This window comes from Bombina bombina, chromosome 1 (genome assembly GCF_027579735.1).
Source record: "Bombina bombina isolate aBomBom1 chromosome 1, aBomBom1.pri, whole genome shotgun sequence".
Taxonomy (NCBI): Eukaryota; Metazoa; Chordata; class Amphibia; order Anura; family Bombinatoridae; genus Bombina; species Bombina bombina.
Window position 1 is genome coordinate 946,927,470 of NC_069499.1, and position 20,326 is coordinate 946,947,795.

The 20,326-nt window shown below is 39.1% G+C and overlaps 1 protein-coding gene across 1 annotated transcript in view; it reads left to right on the plus strand.

The window, feature by feature from the left end:
• Positions 1-20,326, plus strand: part of SPO11 (SPO11 initiator of meiotic double stranded breaks) — a 435,933-nt gene that overhangs the window by 134,634 nt on the left and 280,973 nt on the right. Inside the window, 2 exon segments of the mRNA XM_053715996.1 lie at positions 10,587-10,694; positions 11,370-11,464. Of these exon segments, the coding sequence (XP_053571971.1) occupies positions 10,587-10,694; positions 11,370-11,464 (203 nt within the window).

The following is a 20,326-nucleotide window of genomic DNA, read 5'->3' on the forward strand; positions in this document are numbered from 1 at the left end:
ATTGTTAACGGTAATAGCTTTAGCCCTAGTTTCAAGCATATCCATAAAATCATTTAATTCACCCGCAATATTTAACTTCCCTTTAATGTAACTTAAGATATCTTTCTTAAGGACCTGACCTTTAGTAATGGGTATTGTAATGGGACCAATTTCATCGCTATGTATAGAATTAAATGAGCCACTTCTGGCTACAGACATTATTATATTGGTTTAGTATTCAGTTAAATTAAAACGCTAATACAATTTTTGCCAATAAAAAGAGAGAAAAAAAAATTATATTTAAAAAAAATATTATTAATTTTGAAATATGAAAAGTTAATATTTCGAAATATGAGAAATTAATATTTTTGATTAATTTTTAAATATGAAAAATATTTTTATTAATTTTTCAAAAATTCATCTTTAATAATATTTCAAGATATTAATATCAATCTCGAAATATGAAAATCAATATTTCATCCTTTCAAAAATTATATCTTCAAAATATTAATATCGAAATATGAAACTTTTTCTCTCTTTTATAATAATTTCTATTTACTACAAATATATTATATCAAAAATGATGAATATTAATAAATCTTAGCAGTGCCTCCATATATTATGTCAGTATATTTATGAAAATCTTAGCAGTATTCTCCAAACAATGTGTGAGTATATGGCAGGGAATATATTTAACAATCTTTCTTTAGACTGAACCCACAATCAATATACTTCTACTAAGACAACAAAATTAATATAAATACCTGAACTCTTTTATTTAGTTAATATCCATGAACATTTTTGAAATATATTTGCAATAAAAGGAATATAAAATAAATGATAAAGTTAAAACCAACTATTAAGATATGCTATCCCTTTTACAAAACCCAGAAAAATATACCTTCACAAATCAGCCTTATTTACAAATAGCCTTTTATTTAGTTAACACAATGGGACTAAAACCTTAACATCCAGCAATACAATTCTAAACTGTGCTCTTAAACAATAGGATAATATATATATTCTGCTATTTAACCACAATTTATCCTAATACAATATTAATTTACAATATCAGAACTTGCACAGATGAGTTACTTAGCCAATCAGATACAGATTTAAACAATATATAGGCTGTGACTACCAATTTAAAATACAATATACACTTCTGAATTATTATTATATATTTGCATAGATAAACAATTTAAGATTTGGATTAGTTTAACAATACATAGGCTATGAAATGCTAACTTGAAATATGCACTATGTCCTTAACTCTGCTACATACAGCAATAGTAAATGTTTACTTTAAATGCTTGCATACAAACAGGCAGGCTAAGAGCTATTCAAGGTTATACAATACAATTTAAAAGCCCAATTTGTTCTTTCCAATCTTCCAATTGAAATTTTACTGTAGTGACTATGCATATAATTTATCTTACCAATAACCTTGTATACATTACCAAATAAACAGCAATCCAGTTTCCAATGTTTCTCAACAGATCCAATTTCACCTCAGAAATTCAAAATTGGGGGTATTGCATATGGAGTCCAACAGTAGTTGTGTGCTTTAATAATAACCACAGTAGTTATTCCTTCAGCATTAGCCAGCAACCTCCTTATCAGTCTCTATACTGGGGTTTAAATCATCTGATTTCACTCCTCCCCTTTTTTGATTATTATCAGTCATTGGTGAGTATTGGAAACGCCCACGGAGCCTTGTCTCGGATTGGTTCTTTGCAACTGAACATGGATTGGTTTATTTGGGAATGTGTTGCCAAGGAGATGCATCCCTGCAACAACCAATCATCTCATGGCTGCAATTCTTGCATCATAACACTGGGTGGCAGCATTACAAACAGACAGCACAAAACAATGCAGGATGCCAATACATAATAATACAAATTCATTTAACCAACATTTTTAGACAATGAAATATTTCTTTAAACTATGTAATAACTGCCATAATTTCTTGTATTAATCTCTCCTAATATTAATTATAGGTGAAGCAGCATCAGATCAATTTCCTGATCGTTTTGATATGAAACATCATGTTTTATATTATTAACATTTTATTATATTAAGGCAATTTAATACTGCTAATTATTAGCTTAAAATGCATTATAATTTTATCAGTATCCTGGCATTTCTATAGAAATAACAGCCTATTTTTATATTTCCAATAGTTCTGCCTGCATTGTGTTCTAATATGAATATATCATATTTTATGTTTCTAATAATCCCAGGATGTATGAACCTTCTTCATGCAGATCTGAAATTATATGTCTGAAAAATATAAACAATACAGAGGTTATTAAACATTTTTGACTGACTAAACCAGTTACCTCCCAAGCTTAGCAAATACCCATGTAATAATAGAGAATTAGACTATTTCCCAAATTTCTATATTTAATACATTCTGAGGCATGCATTCAAACAGAAAAAAAATGATTATTTGCTGTATGTTCAGTAAGTTTGAGAGTCACACCTTAACATGTGTCTTTGAGATTCCAACAGTCTAATTTCCATCTCATCAAGTTTCAAAAAGGGAGATTTCAGACACACCGTCTATTACTCACCACATGGGGTCATTTTGCACCTAAATGTAATGCTGAAATCCTCACAAGATTTGTCACCTGAGTTAGATTCTTAGGTACATTGGGAAGGGTAAATAGATTTTATCTCACATTCCCAAGCAATCACACATATGTTTTCTGAAACTGTGGTTACATTTTAATTAAACCAAATGTTCTATTGTTCTCACTTTAGCTAGGAATTTCTCTTTTAAAGTAATCTTTATTAGTTTCCTGTGTAATTGAAAAAGTGGGGGAGAATCAAACATGGTTGAAGTTAGTTTGACAGAAATGAATCTTTTTTTTTTTTTTTTTTACTGACCAGCCAGATCTGAAAGAATATAATTGTATGGCATAGCCTTAAAATATATGATTAAAATATATATATTTATTAACCTTACATATACCTTGACAATATATATATATATATATATATATATATATATATACATTAACCAAGTTATTATTAAACCTTAAATCCTATTGCCACATATTCCGCCAGTGTCATTTTATTTATTGATGTATTCTTCGGCATCCTGTTGAAATCCTGGCCGTTAGTCTATAATGAGTTTAGCCAAACTGCCGACTCTATCAAGAGCGCATGCTCAAGTAAGTTAATGTATTCAGCAAGTAAAAGTTTGCTCCGGTGTGATGCATGCGTGTTCCTCAGTAAAGGGAATCCCATCTGATGTCATGCAAAGCTAGCTAGCTATCCGGACGAGGGCATCATTGAAACTTTCCAGTGTATATTTTTAAAGTATTAAACTATTATTATAAGCAAGTCAATTAAAAGATATTGATACATTTTATATAAATGTTTTTGATACTAGCAATATAAAATTGCAGACGATTTCAGAAAATGATTGCTTATACAAAATTCTTAGTTATGATGAAATATAAATATATAAATTTATGCCCACACTGAAGGTAGAACAATACTTAAAGGGACATGGAACCCAAAATGTTTCTTTCATGATTCAGATAGAACATACAATTTTAAACAACTTTCCAATTTACTTCTATTATTTAATGTGCTTCCTTCTCTTATTATACTTTGCTGAAAGGTTTATCTAGGAAAGCTCAGGAGCAGCAAAGAACCTAGGTGCTAGCTGCTGATTGGTGGCTGCATTTATATACCAAATGTCATTGGCTCACCCATGTGTTCCGTTAGAAACCAGTAGTGCATTGCTGTTCCTTCAACAAATTAATTCAAGAGAATGAAACAAAATTTGATAATAGAAGTAAACTGGAAAGTTGTTTAAAATTGTATGTTCTACCTAAATCATGAAAGAAAATTTTTGGTTTTATGTCCCTTTAAGATAATTTTAATTGCTCTTTCTCCTGTTAAGTGTAGTCAGTCCACGGGTCATCATTACTTATGGGATATTAACTCCTCCCCAACAGGAAGTGCAAGAGGATCACCCAAGCAGAGCTGCTATATAGCTCCTCCCCTCTACGTCACACCCAGTCATTCTCTTGCACCCAACTAATAGATAGGATGTGTGAGAGGACTGTGGTGATTAAACTTAGTTTTTTATATCTTCAATCAAAAGTTTGTTATTTTAAACGGCACCGGAGTGTGTTGTTTCCTTCTCAGGCAGAATTTGAAGAAGAATCTACCTGAGTTTTTGTATATGATCTTAGCGGACGTAACTAAGATCCGTTTGCTGTTCTCGGCCATTCTGAGGAGTAAGGTAACTTCAGATCAGAGGGCAGCGGGCAGGTTCACCTGCAAAGAGGTATGTTGCAGTATATTATTTTCTAAGGAATGGAATTGACTGAGAAAATACTGCTAATACCGATATAATGTAAGTACAGCCTTAAATGCAGTAGTAGCAACTGGTATCAGGCTGATATGTATATATGTTTACACTTAAGTATTTCTGGGGAATGGCACTTCACTGGGAAAATACTGTATGCATATAACTTTTAGCCTAACTTGCAGTGTGAGCGACTAGCAGCAGGCTTTTTAATGACATTTCATATATTAGATTTTAAACATTTACTGGCATGTTAAATCGTTTAATTATCTGAGGTATTTGGTGAAAATTGTTTTGGGCTTTATTTTCCACATGGCTGTCGTTTGTTTTAAATTAAAACAGTTTACTGAGCTTCCCTCACTGTTGTAGTGTGAGTGGGAGGGGCCTATTTTGGCGCTTTTACTGCGCATCAGAAATTCAGTCACAGTCTGTCTTTTTCTCCCTGCATGATCCAGGACGTCTCCACAAAGCTCAGGGGCCTCCAAAATAGTTTTGATGGAGGTAATCACTCACAGCAGACCTGTTAGACTGTGCTTGACTGTGATCAAAACGCTTATATTGTCAATTGCTAATGAGTGCAATCCTTTGCTAAATTTGGTTTCTATAACTAATCCGGTTCATTGTTATTCAACTGTGACGGTTTTTTTGTGTGCTTCTTAAAGGCACAGTAACGTTTTTACATATTGCTTGTAAATTTAGTTGAAAAGTATTTCCAAGCTTGCTAGTCTAATTGCTAGTTTGTTTAAACATGTCTGACACAGAGGAATCTCTTTGTGCAATATGTTCAAAAGCCAAGGTGGAGCCCAATAGAAATTTATGTACTAATTGCATTGATGCTACTCTAAATAAAAGTCAATCTGTACATGTTAAGCAACATTCACCAGACAACGAGGGGGAAGTTATGCCGACTAACTTGCCTCACGTGTCAGTACCTGCATCTCCCGCTCAGGAGGTGCGTGATATTGTAACGCCAAGTACATCAGGGCGGCCATTACAAATCACTTTACAAGACATGGCTAATGTTATGACTGAAGTTTTGTCTAAATTGCCAGAACTTAGAGGTAAACGAGATCACTCTGGGATGAGAACAGAGTATACTGATAATGCTAGGGCCAGGTCTGATACTGCGTCACAATTTGCAGAGCATGAGGACGGAGAGCTTCATTCTGCGGGTGACGGATCTGATCCAAATAAATTGGATTCAGACATTTCAAATTTTAAGTTTAAGCTGGAAAACCTCCGTGTATTGCTAGGGGAGGTGTTAGCGGCTCTGAATGATTGTAACACAGTTGCAATCCCAGAGAAAATGTGTAGGTTGGATAAATATTTTGCGGTACCGACGAGTACTGACGTTTTTCCTATACCTAAGAGACTTACTGAAATTATTACTAAGGAGTGGGACAGACCCGGGGGGGGCTTTCTCACCACCTCCTATATTCAGAAAAATGTTTCCAATAGACGCCACCACACGGGACTTATGGCAAACGGTCCCTAAGGTGGAGGGAGCAGTTTCTACTTTAGCTAAGCGTACCACTATCCCGGTGGAGGATAGCTGTGCCTTTTCAGATCCAATGGATAAAAAGTTAGAGGGTTACCTTAAGAAAATGTTTGTTCAACAAGGTTTTATATTACAACCCCTTGCATGCATTGCGCCTGTCACGGCTGCGGCAGCATTTTGGTTTGAGTCTCTGGAAGAGACCCTTGACTCAGCGACATTAGATGAGATTTCACTTAAGCTTAAAACCCTTAAGCTAGCTAATTCATTTATTTCTGATGCCGTAGTACATTTAACTAAACTTACGGCTAAGAATTCCGGATTCGCCATTCAGGCACGCAGAGCGCTGTGGCTAAAATCCTGGTCAGCTGATGTAACTTCTAAATCGAAACTACTTAACATACCTTTCAAGGGGCAGACTTTATTCGGGCCCGGTTTGAAAGAAATTATCGCTGATATTACGGGAGGTAAAGGCCATGCCCTGCCTCAAGACAGAGCCAAACCAAGGGCTAGACAGTCTAATTTTCGTGCCTTTCGTAACTTCAAGGCAGGAGCAGCTTCAACTTCCTCTGCTCCAAAACAGGAAGGAGCTGTTGCTCGCTACAGACAAGGCTGGAAACCTAACCAGGCCTGGAACAAGGGCAAGCAGGCCAGAAAACCTGCTGCTGCCCCTAAGACAGCATGAAGTGAGGGCCCCCGATCCGGTAACGGATCTAGTGGGGGGCAGACTCTCTCTCTTCGCCCAGGCTTGGGCAAGAGATGTCCAGGATCCCTGGGCGTTGGAGATCATATCTCAGGGATATCTTCTGGATTTCAAAGCTTCTCCTCCACAAGGGAGATTTCACCTTTCAAGGTTGTCAACAAACCAGATAAAGAAAGAGGCGTTTCTACGCTGTGTACAAGACCTTTTACTAATGGGAGTGATCCATCCAGTTCCGCGGTCGGAACACGGACAAGGGTTTTACTCAAATCTGTTTGTGGTTCCCAAAAAAGAGGGAACCTTCAGACCAATATTGGATTTAAAGATCCTAAACAAATTCCTAAGAGTTCCATCATTCAAGATGGAAACTATTCGGACAATCTTACCCATGATCCAAAAAGGTCAGTACATGACCACAGTGGATTTAAAGGATGCTTACCTTCACATACCGATTCACAGAGAACATTACCGGTATCTAAGGTTTGCCTTCCTAGACAAGCATTACCAGTTTGTAGCTCTTCCCTTCGGGTTGGCTACGGCTCCAAGAATCTTTACAAAGGTTCTGGGCTCTCTTCTGGCGGTACTAAGACCGCGAGGAATTTCGGTAGCTCCATACCTAGACGACATTCTGATACAAGCGTCAAGCTTTCAAACTGCCAAGTCTCATACAGAGTTAGTACTGGCATTTCTAAGGTCGCATGGGTGGAAAGTAAACGAGGAGAAGAGTTCTCTCTTACCACTCACAAGAGTTCCCTTCTTGGGGACTCTTATAGATTCTGTAGAAATGAAAATTTACCTGACAGAGGCAGGTTAACAAAGCTTCTAAAATGCTTGCCGTGCCTTCATTCCATTCAACACCCGTCAGTGGCTCAATGCATGGAGGTAATCGGCTTAATTGGTAGCGGCAATGGACATAGTTCCTTTTGCACGCCTGCACCTCAGACCGCTGCAATTGTGCATGCTAAGTCCGTGGAATGGGGATTACTCAGATTTGTCCCCTACGCTGAATCTGGATCAGGAGACCAGAGATTCTCTTCTATGGGTGGCTTTCTCGGCACATCTGTCCAGGGGGATGCCCTTCAGCAGGCCAGACTGGACAATTGTAACTACAGACGCCAGCCTACTAGGTTGGGGCGCTGTCTGGAATTCCCTGAAGGCTCAGGGATCATGGACTCAAGAGGAGAGTCTCCTTCCAATAAACATTCTGGAATTGAGAGCAGTTCTCAATGCCCTTCTGGCTTGGCCTCAGTTAGCAACTCTGAGGTTCATCAGGTTTCAGTCGGACAACATCACGACTGTGCTTACATCAACCATCAGGGAGGGACAAGAAGTTCCTTAGCGGATGATGGAAGTATCAAAGATAATTCGCTGGGCAGAGTCTCACTCTTGCCACCTGTCAGCGATCCACATCCCAGGAGTGGACAACTGGGAGTGCGGATTTCCTAAGTCGCCAGACTTTTCATCCGGGGGAGTGGAACGTCATCCGGAGGTCTTTGCCCAAATACTTCGACGTTGGGGCAAACCAGATATGGATCTCTTGCGTCTCGCCGGAACGCCAAGCTTCCTCGTTACGGGTCCAGGGATTCGGGAGCGGTCCTTATAGATGCCCTGACAGCACCTTGGACCTTCAGGATGGCTTATGTGTTTCCACCCTTCCCATGCTTCCTCGTTTGATTGCCAGGATCAAACAGGAGAAAGCATCAGTGATTCTAATAGCGCCTGCGTGGCCACGCAGGACCTGGTATGCAGATCTGGTGGACATGTCTCCTGTCCACCTTGGTCTCTGCCTCCTGAGACAGGACCTTCTAATTCAGGGTTCCTTTCAAACATCAAAATCTAATTTCTCTGAAGCTGACTGCATGGAAATTGAACGCTTAATTTTATCAAAGCGTGGATTTTCGGAGCCAGTAATTGATACCTTAATACAGGCTAGGAAACCTGTTACCAGAAAATTTATCACTAAGATATGGCGTAAATACTTACACTGGTGCGAATCAAGGGTTACTCATGGAGTAAGATTAGGATTCCTAGGATATTGTCTTTTCTACAAGAAGGTTTAGAAAAGGGTTTATCTGCAAGTTCTTTAAAGGGACAGATCTCAGCTCTGTCCATCCTTCTACACAAACGTCTGTCAGAAGTTCCAGACGTTCAGGCTTTTTTGTCAGGCTTTGGCTAGAATTAAGCCTGTGTTTAAGACTGTAGCTCCACCGTGGAGCTTAAACTTAGTTCTTAACGTTTTACAGGGTGTTCCGTTTGAACCCCTTCACTCAATTGATATCAAGCTGTTATCTTGGAAAGTTCTGTTTTTAATGGCTATTTCCTCGGCTCGTAGAGTCTCTGAATTATCAGCCTTACATTGTGATTCTCCGATCTGATTTTTCATTCAGATAAGGTAGTTCTGCGTACTAAACCTGGGTTCTTACCTAAGGTAGTCACTAACAAGAATTATCAATCAAGAGATTGTTGTTCCATCATTGTGTCCTAAACCCTTCTTCAAAGAAGGAACGACTTCTGCACAATCTAGATGTAGTCGTTCCTGAAATTTTATTTACAGGCAACTAAAGATTTTCGACAAACTTCTTCCCTGTTTGTCGTTTTATTCTGGACAGTGGAGAGGTCAAAAAAGCATCTGCTACCCTCTCTATCCTTTTGGCTTCGTAGCATATTACCGCTTAGCCTATGAGACTGCTGGACAGCAACCTCCTGAAAGGATTACAGCTCATTCTACTAGAGCTGTGGCTTCCACTTGGGCCTTTTAAGAACGAGGCCTCTGTTGAACAGATTTGCAAGGCTGCAACTTGGTCTTCTCTCATACTTTTTCCAATTTTACAAATTTGACACTTTTGCTCTTTCGGAGGCTGTTTTTTGGAGAAAGGTTCTTCAGGCAGTGGTTCCTTCCGTATAGAGATCCTGCCTGTCCCTCCCGTCATCCGTGTACTATTAGCTTTGGTATTGGTATCCATAAGTAATGATGACCCGTGGACTGACTACACTTAACAGGAGAAAACATATTTATGCTTACCTGATAAATTCCTTTCTCCTGTAGTGTATGTCAGTCCACGGCCCGCCCTGTTTTTTTAAGGCAGGTCTAAATTTTTAAATTATACATCCAGTCACCACTACACCCCTATAGTTTTCTCCTTTCTCGTTGATTCTCGGCTCGAATGACTGGGTGTGACGGTAGAGGGAGGAGCTATATAGCTAGCTCTGCTTGGGTGATCTCTTGCACTTCCTGTTGGGGAGGAGTTACTATCCCCATAAGTAATGATGACCCGTTGGACTGACTACACTACAGGAGAAAGGAATTTATCAGGTAAGCATAAATTATGTTTTTGTTCTAGGGGATCATGATCGCAGTGACCGGATACAAACTTATCTCTCGTGTTAGTCATTGTTTACATGTAACATAGAGAAGAACTAACGCATGTGCACATCATATTGCATCGGGGAGCGAGCGCTGGTGCTTACGTATAGAGTGTGTGGGACCGTTCTTTACATCAGCTAGAGCAATTGAACAGGAAGTCTATGGGGGGGGGGGCTAAGCAAGGCGCGTTAAATATACAAATTTTAAAATGAATAAAATAATCTGAATTTTTTTTTTAAGAAACAAACTTAGCAATTTAGCTTGATTAGAGGATAGGCCTAAATGCGATTGAACAATTGGAGAGGCGCAACTTTACCTTCCTTTTTAGACATTCCCCCAAGGATCACTCATCTTCCATACTTCCTTCCAATGTAAACAGTCTACCAAGTGACCCCCGCCAACCCTGTGGCAAACCCACATATAATAATCTTTTTTTCTATTTCATTTTTCAAAATACAGTTAGTACAGCCTATCAGAGGCTGTACTGCTCACCCATAGGCTAAACAAGAGCCTGAACCTACTGCTCTCCATGGAACCTATGGATCCAGAGAATGTCCCTATAAAAGAGGGAGAAATAATAGATATACTTTAGTTTTTTATAAAGGCCTCTTGACTATTAACTGAGTATCAAGTACACTTCAGGGATGGATTACAGACTTGTGAATACTACTTAGAAGACAAGACCTAAATCTTTATTTATAACAATACACTGTTTCAGTTCTCAGGTTCTTACTGCGATTGAGAATGTTATCCAGGCGGTTGTGGAAGCTATCTAAAAACCAAGCTCCTGTTATTACCCCTTTGAAAACCGTTCAAGTTGGACCCAATGTAGAGTATGTATCGTAACACCCATGTAAAAAAAAATAATTTGCTTAGAGTGATGTATTTACCAATTGATTAATACTACCAATTGATTAATTATATATTAATTAACTGAATGTACATGTACATTAGCATTAAAGGACATTCCAGCTGTATAAAATGAAAATAATGTATGCTTAAAGTTGGATATGTGGTGCTATTCTGTGCTAGTCAGAAACAGTAAATACATCTGTATGCTCTAATCACAGGTTTCCTTACAATCCGGAACAGCATGGGTGTGTTCCAGGGGCCTGATTTAAGAAGCTGCAAATGCAGCTGTTTCTGTAAACAAAAGTTAAGAAGCAGCGGTCGTAACTCTGAGGTGGCGGATAGCAATCATCCTGATCGGATACGATCGGGATGATTGACACCCCCTGCTAACGCGAATGTGCAGGGGGAAACATTGCACAAGTATTTCACATGAAATGCTTGTGCAATGATAAATGCCGAAATGCTTGTGCAATGATAAATGTCAGGCGGACATGATCCGCTACAGCGGATCATGTCCGCTCGACACTTAATAAATCGTTCCCTAAGCATTTAACCCTTTTGCAAAAGTTAAATGCATAGTAAATTAAGGATTTTGTTTAAAAATTATGTGGTCTTTAATAAAATATAAATTTTTATCTTATTGTTTTACTTTAAGGTTTAATGATGCAGTTGGATTGCAAATGGTTAAGGATTGCACCATCCGAAAAGTGAGGAGTGACTATCCGAAGTCTGCTCAAAAGTTTGGTAGGAGTACTGTAATAAAAATTACATGCATCTTCAATAATATTGGATGCAAAGTGAGCCAGTATTTCTAAAAAACACAGACTGATTGGTTTTATAGCAAGTATGCCTGTAGACATAAAGGGCCAGATTACAGCGTGGATGCGATAAGCAATATTGATTAACCATGCTAGCATTAGCGCTCAACTTGATATTACAAGTTCATGGTCTACACTGCTCTAGCGCAACTTATACTTTCAATGGACATCGTTACCATGTTAAACAGCGCTGATATTACAAGTTAAAATGTATAGGTTGTGCTTGAGCACAAGCCGAAACTGCGCTAGAATATTTTGCACAACTTGAGACCTGAAGTAAAGATAAACAGTTTTAAAAAAAAAAATTCACAAAACATTTCAAAAACATATTACAATAAACTATTACACTAAAATATACACATTTAAAGGAACAGTCTACTCCAGATTTTTTAATGTTTTAAAAGATAGATAATCCCTTTATTACATATTCCCCAGTTTTGCATAATCAACACTGTTATATTATTGTATGTTTTACCTCTGCGATTCCAAAGAAAAGAGACAAAACCACACTCCATAAAAATTTGATGATTTATTGAATATTTTTTAAAAATTCAAAAATAGTAATATGTGACAGCCTAGCCACTTGTATGGGGAAAGAGCGCAGCACACGGGCTTACGCGTTTCGTTTTTGTCAGGCTTTGGCCAGGATTAAGCCTGTGTTTAAAACTGTTGCTCCGCCATGGAGTTTAAACCTTGTTATTAACGTTTTACAAGGCGTTCCATTTGAACCCCTTCATTCCATTGATATAAAGTTATCTTGGAAAGTTTTATTTTTAATGGCTATTTCCTCGGCTCGAAGAGTCTCTGAGTTATCAGCCCTACATTGTGATTCTCCTTATTTGATTTTTCATTCGGATAAGGTAGTTCTGCGTACTAAACTGGGTTCTTACCTAAGGTAGTCACTAACAGGAATATCAATCAAGAGATTGTTGTTCCTTCTTTGTGTCCAAATCCTTCTTCGAAGAAGGAACGTCTTCTGCACAATCTGGATGTAGTTCGTGCCCTAAAGTTTTATTTACAGGCAACTAAGGAATTTCGACAAACGTCTTCCCTGTTTGTCGTTTACTCTGGTCAGAGGAGAGGTCAAAAGGCTTCTGCTACCTCTCTTTCTTTCTGGCTTCGTAGCATAATTCGTTTAGCCTATGAGACTGCTGGACAGCAGCCTCCTGAAAGAATTACAGCTCATTCTACTAGAGCTGTGGCTTCCACTTGGGCCTTTAAGAATGAGGCCTCTGTTGAACAGATTTGCAAGGCTGCAACTTGGTCTTCGCTTCATACTTTTTCCAAATTTTACAAATTTGACACTTTTGCTTCCTCGGAGGCTATTTTTGGGAGAAAGGTTCTTCAGGCAGTGGTTCCTTCTGTATAAAGAGCCTGCCTATCCCTCCCGTCATCCGTATACTTTTGCTTTGGTATTGGTATCCCAGAAGTAATGATGACCCGTGGACTGATCACACTTAACAGAAGAAAACATAATTTATGCTTACCTGATAAATTCCTTTCTTCTGTAGTGTGATCAGTCCACGGCCCGCCCTGTTTTTTAAGGCAGGTAAATATTTTTTAAATTATACTCCAGTCACCACTTCACCCTTGGCTTCTCCTATCTCGTTGGTCCTTGGTCGAATGACTGGGAGTGACGTAGAGGGGAGGAGCTATATGCAGCTCTGCTGGGTGAATCCTCTTGCACTTCCTGTTGGGGAGGAGTAATATCCCAGAAGTAATGATGACCCGTGGACTGATCACACTACAGAAGAAAGGAATTTATCAGGTAAGCATAAATTATGTTTTTCCATCAATCAGGGGGCCTTAGCAACTTTTTTTTTTTTTTTATTACAAAAGTTTGTGCCAGATTCTAAACTTATTTTTAGTGCCTACCAGTCCCAGGAAGGGGTGAGTACCCATACAATGACTGCCAGGGGGTACTTAAGGGCTACATAATATATATAGGGGCTGTAGTGTTTTCTACTCTGAGAGATAATTGAAGAGTCTGAGGGAGTTTAAATGTATTATCTGTACTAATACTTATATACAGTGTCTTTACATACGTTAAAGGGACAGTCAACACCAGAATTTTTGTTGTTTTAAAAGATAGATAATCCCTTTATTACATATTCCCCAGTTTTGCATAATCAACACTGTTATATTATTGTATGTTTTACCTCTGCGATTACCTTGTATCTAAGCCTCTGCAGACTGCCCCCTTATTTTAGTTCTTATGACAGACTTGCATTTTAGCCAAACAGTGCTGACTCCTAGGTAACTCCACGGGAGTGAGCACAATGTTATCTATATGGCAAACATGAACTAGCACTGTCTAGATGTAAAACTGTCAAAATGCTTTTAAGATGCAGCCTTCAAGGGCTTAGAAATTAGCATATGAGCATATCTAGGTTTACCGAGCGAAACAAAGCAAATGTGATGATAAAGTACATGGAAAGTTTTTTAAAATTGCTATGCCCTATCTGAATCATGAAAGTTTATTGTGTGTATATCTTTGCATGTCTATTTAAGTGTATGTATGTGCGTTTATGTAAATATGTATGTGAACACATAAATACATATAAACACATATACAGTGTATATATTTATATATATATATATATATAATATATATATATATATATATATATATATATATATATACACACACATTTTTTGAGCCTATCCCAGTCAAATACCTTTAAATATGCAATATAATTTTTATTATGTTTCGAATAAAAATACTTTAAATTCCTATGTTTTTCACTTAGAAGAAAATGTTATTAATTAGTATATATATATATATATAATATATATAATATATATATATGTATATATGCCTAAATATTTATATTTAATATATACAGATATAGAGAGTAGAAAAATCTATTTAAAAAAAAAAATACAATTTGTAATTGAAGAACGTAGGAATTTCAAATTTTCCTAACGCACCTTCGGCTTTAGTGCAGTTGATCTAGAGCACTGTTTGGTTAGCACGCAAACGATAAATAGAAAAGTTTTTTTTTTTAGTGCTCCTCATAGAAGTCTATGAGAAGGAGTAAGCGCGGATTTTTCACTGTCGCTTTTTACTTTCAACTTGTAATGAGCGTGCTAACTCTGCCACTTGTTAATTAGGCTTTAAAGCTTTTTTTACCCAACAACTTATGCAAATGATTGATTTAAAACTCTTATATGAGTGAATATAAGGCAATCATTAATAGACCAGAAGTTTACAAATGCTTGTTGGATCTATGACCATGAAATAATATGCCATTTGCAGTATTTTTGAAAGCTCTATGCCTCGATTACAGATTTTGCATTTTGTCTTATCTAGGGTGGACAAAAGTTTAATGTCCCTTTGAAGGAACATGGAAGTTTAAAAAAAGTTTACATTTACAAAATGTAATTCTGTTATCAATTTTATTTTGCTCTCTTGGTATCCTGTTGGTATCCTTTTATGAAGAGGTAGGCTCAGGAGCATTCATTATATGTATTACATTGTTATTATTACAAACATTGTTGTAAACACAGCTGCCATATTACTCAATACTCATTTGGACTATGTTTCAATAAGATAATAAGATTAATAGGTCAAATTTACTAAGACGTTATTCTAATTGCTAGTGGGATATTAAACTCCTGGCCAGCAGGAGGAGGCAAAGAGCACCTCAGCAAAGCTGTTAAGTGTCACCTTCCCTTACCCATAACCCCCAGTCATTCTTTGCTTCTATGACGGGAGGATGGTGAAGATGAGTGTCTGAGAAGATTAATCCTTTAATGGATACTTTTCCCTGCAAGCAAGGATATGGGTCTGGCGCAATCCATGTCAATCTCTTTAGTAAGAGTAATGGTGGCCTTTTAGCAGTTAGAAGGTGGCAAGGTGGTCTTTGCTTTACTTCTAACACTATTGCTACCCACTTTGCAATAAGCCAGAGTTAGTTACTATGTTCTTTCTTTGTCTACAGGTCCCTGATAGAGAGTGGGAGTATCTATCACACCCTTGTAACTGTCTTTCTGCCCAACAGGATCCTTAGGTAAGTGCTTTTTGCCTTCTAGGTACTGAAGGTGTTGCACTTTAAGGGGTAAATACCTCTAGGATCATTTGGTACTCGGTTACCCTTTTAGTTAGGGTACAAATAGGGCAGGCTGAAGGAATTGTTAGATGTTTAAACTAAGATGGAGACTAAGGGGTTAATGTTTCTCTTGTAAGATGTATCGAGTCCACGGATTCATCCATACTTGTGGGATATTCTCCTTCCCTACAGGATAGTGGCAAAGAGAGCACCCACAGCAGAGCTGTCTATATAGCTCCTCCCTTAGCTCCGCCCCCAGTCATTATCTTTGCCTGCTTAACTGCTAGGAAGGGTAAAGTGAGTGTGGTGACAAAAATGTTAGTTTTTATTTTCTCAAGCAAAAGTTTGTTATTTTAAATGGTACCGGTGTGTACTATTTACTCTCTGGCAGAAAAGGGATGAAGATTTCTGCAAGGAGGATGATGATCTTAGCACTTTGTAACTAAGATCCACTGCTGTTCTCACAAGGGCTGAAGAGTACAGGAAAACTTCAGTTGGGGGAACAGTTTGCTGGCAGTAGCTCACCCCCTCAGTGATCACTGGCTTTTTCTTCTGTTAAGTGTGATCAGTCCACGGGTCATCATTACTTCTGGGATATTACTCCTCCCCAACAGGAAGTGCAAGAGGATTCACCCAGCAGAGCTGCATATAGCTCCTCCCCTCTACGTCACTCCCAGTCATTCTCTTGCACCCAACGACTAGATAGGATGTGTGAGAGGACTATGGTGATTATACTTAGTTTTATATCTTCAATCAAAAGTTTATTATTTTATAATAGCACCGGAGTGTGTTATTACCTCTCTGGCAGAGTTTGAAGAAGAATCTACCAGAGTTTTTTACTATGATTTTAGCCGGAGTAGTTAAGATCATATTGCCTGTTTCTCGGCCATCTGAGGAGAGGTAAACTTCAGATCAGGGGAAGCGGGCAGATTTAATCTGCAAAGAGGTACTGTAGCAGCTTTTATTTTCTGACAATGGAATTGATGAGAAAATCATGCCATACCGATATAATGTCATGTATGTATATTTTACACTTCAGTATTCTGGGGAATGGTACTTCACTGGAATTACACTGTGTACATAAAACTTTTTAGCCTATTTTGCAGGGGACTAGCAACAGGCTTTTTAATAACTCTTTAATTTATGTTAACGTTTTTGCTGGAATGTAAATCGTTTTCATTTTCTGAGGTACTGAGTGAATAAATGTTTTGGCACTATTTTTCCACTTGGCAGTTGCTTGATCTAATTTCTGACAGTTTCTGATCTCTCTCACTGTTGTGTGTGAGGGGGAGGGGCCGTTTTTTGGCGCTTTTGCTACGCATCAAAAAATTTCAGTCAGCAGCTCATTGTATTTCCCTGCATGATCCGGTTCATCTCTACAGAACTCAGGGGTCTTCAAAACTTGTTTTGAGGAGGTAATTCTCACAGCAGAGCTGTGAGATTGTAGTTGACTGTGATAAAAAACGTTTATTCTGTAATTTTTTTTTATTTTTTTTATTTTTTTTTCTGCTATCAGAGTTAGTTGTCTTTTGCTAATGGGAACAAACCTTTGCTAAAGTTGTGTTGTTTACAAGCATTGATGCTATAACTGTTTCAGTTTATTAATTTTCAACTGTCATAAATCTTCTGTGCTTCTTATAGGCACAGTACGTTTTCATAATATTTTACTAGAATTGTATTCCAAGTTGCAAGTTATTTGCTAGTGTGTTAAACATGTCTGATTCAGAGGAAGATACCTGTGTTATTTGTTCCAATGCCAAAGTGGAGCCCAATAGAAATTTATGTACTAACTGTATTGATGCTACTTTAAATAAAAGTCAATCTGTACAAATTGAACAAATTTCACCAAACAGCGAGGGGAGAGTTATGCGACTAACTCTCCTCACGTGTCAGTACCTGCATCTCCCGCTCGGGAGGGTGCGCGATATTGTGGCGCCCAGTACATCTGGGCGGGCCATTACAGATAACATTACAAGATATGGCTACTGTTATGACTGAAGTTTTGGCTAGATTACAGAACTAAGAGGCAAGCGTGATCACTCTGGGTGTGAACAGAGTGCGCTGATAATACTAGGCCATGTCAGATACTGCGTCACAGCTTGCAGAACATGAGGACGGAGAGCTTCTGTCTGCGGCTGACGGTTCTGATCCAAACAGATTGGATTCAGATATTTCAAATTTTAAATTTAAGCTGGAGAACCTCCGTGTATTACTAGGGGAGGTGTTAGCGGCTCTGAATGATTGTAACACAGTTGCAATACCAGAGAAAATGTGTAGGTTGGATAAATATTTTGCGGTACCAACGAGTACCGACCGTTTTTCCTATACTAAAAGACTAACTGAAAATTATTACTAAAGAGTGGGATAGACCCGGTGTACCGTTCTCACCCCCTCGATATTTAGAAAAAATGTTTCCAATAGACGCCCACCACACGGGACTTATGGCAGACGGTCCCCTAAGGTGGAGGGAGCAGTTTCTACTTTAGCTAAGCGTACCACTATCCCGGTGGAGGATAGCTGTGCCTTTTCAGATCCAATGGATAAAAAGGTTAAGAGGGTTACCTTAAGAAAATGTTTGTTCAACAAGGTTTTATATTGCAACCCCTTGCATGCATTGCCGCCGGTCACGGCTGCGGCGGCATTCTGGTTTGAGTCGCTGGAAGAGACCATTAATTCAGCTACTATGGATGACATTACGGACAAGCTTAGAGTCCCTTTAAAACTAGCTAATTCATTCATTTCGGAGGCCCGTAGTACATTTAACTAAACTCACGGCTAAGAATTCAGGATTCGCCATTCAGGCACGCAGAGCACTGTGGCTAAAATCCTGGTCAGCTGATGTTACTTCTAAGTCTAAATTACTTAATATACCTTTTAAAAGGGCAGACCTTATTTGGGCCTGGTTTGAAAGAAATTATCGCTGACATTACAGGAGGTAAAGGCCACGCCCTGCCTCAAGACAGGGCCAAACCTAAGGCCAGACAGTCTAATTTTCGTTCCTTTCGGAATTTCAAAGCAGAGGAGCAGCATCAACTTCCTCTGCTCCAAAACAAGAAGGATCTGTTGCTCGCTACAGACAAGGCTGGAGACCTAACCAGTCTTGGACACAGGGCAAGCAGGCCAGGAAACCTGCTGCTGCCCCTAAAACAGCATGAATTGAGGGCCCCCGATCCGGGATCGGATCTAGTGGGGGGCAGACTTTCTCTCTTCGCCCAGGCTTGGGCAAGAGATGTCCAGGATCCCTGGGCGCTAGAGATAATATCTCAGGGATACCTTCTGGACTTCAAATACACTCCTCCAAGAGAGAGATTTCATCTGTCAAGGTTGTCAACAAACCAAACAAAGAAAGAGGCGTTTCTACGCTGCGTACAAGAGCTTTTGTTAATGGGAGTAATCCATCCAGTTCCACCGGTCAGGAACAGGACAAGGGTTTTTACTCAAATCTGTTTGTGGTCCCCAAAAAAGAGGGAACTTTCAGACCAATCCTGGACTTAAAGATCCTAAACAAATTCCTAAGAGTTCCATCGTTCAAGATGGAGACTATTCGGACAATTTTACCTCATGATCCAAAAGGGTCAGTACATGACCACAGTGGATTTAAAGGATGCTTACCTTCACATACCGATTCACAAAGATCATTACCGGTACCTAAGGTTTGCCCTTCCTAGACAGGCATTACCAGTTTGTAGCTCTTCCATTCGGATTGGCTACAGCTCCAAGAATCTTCACAAAGGTTCTGGGTGCTCTTCTGGCTGGTACTAAGACCCGCGGGGAATCTCGGTATCTCCGTACCTAGACGACATTCTGATACAAGCTTCAAGCTTTCAAACTGCCAAGTCTCATACAGAGTTAGTACTGGCATTTCTAAGGTCACATGGATGGAAGGTGAACGAAAAGAAAAGTTCACTCGTTCCACTCACAAGAGTTCCCTTTCTGGGGACTCTTATAGATTCTGTAGAAATGAAGATTTACCTGACAGAAGACAGGTTAACAAGACTTCAAAGTGCTTGCCGCACCCTTCATTCCATTCAACAACCGTCAGTGGCTCAATGCATGGAGGTAATCGGCTTGATGGTAGCGGCAATGGACATAGTACCCTTTGCACGCTTACACCTCAGACCACTGCAACTGTGCATGCTAAGTCAGTGGAATGGGGATTACTCAGACTTGTCCCCTTCTCTGAATCTGGATCAAGAGACCAGAAATTCTCTTCTATGGTGGCTTTCTCGGCCACATCTGTCCAGGGGGATGCCATTCAGCAGGCCAGACTGGACAATTGTAACAACAGACGCCAGCCCTTCTAGGTCTGGGGGTGCCGTCTGGAATTCTCTGAAGGCTCAGGGACAATGGAGTCAGGAGGAGAGTCTCCCTACCAATAAACATTCTGGAATTGAGAGCAGTTCTCAATGCCCTCCTGGCTTGGCCCCAGTTGACAACTCGGGGGTTCATCAGGTTTCAGTCGGACAACATCACGACTGTAGCTTACATCAACCATCAGGGAGGGACAAGAAGCTCCCTAGCAATGATGGAAGTAACAAAGATAATTCGCTGGGCAGAGTTTCACTCTTGCCACCTGTCAGCAATCCACATCCCGGGAGTGGAGAACTGGGAGGCCGGATTTCTTAAGTCGTCAGACTTTTCATCCGGGGGAGTGGGAACTTCATCCGGAGGTCTTTGCCCAAATACTTCATCAGTGGGGCAAACCAGAGATAGATCTCATGGCGTCTCGACAGAAC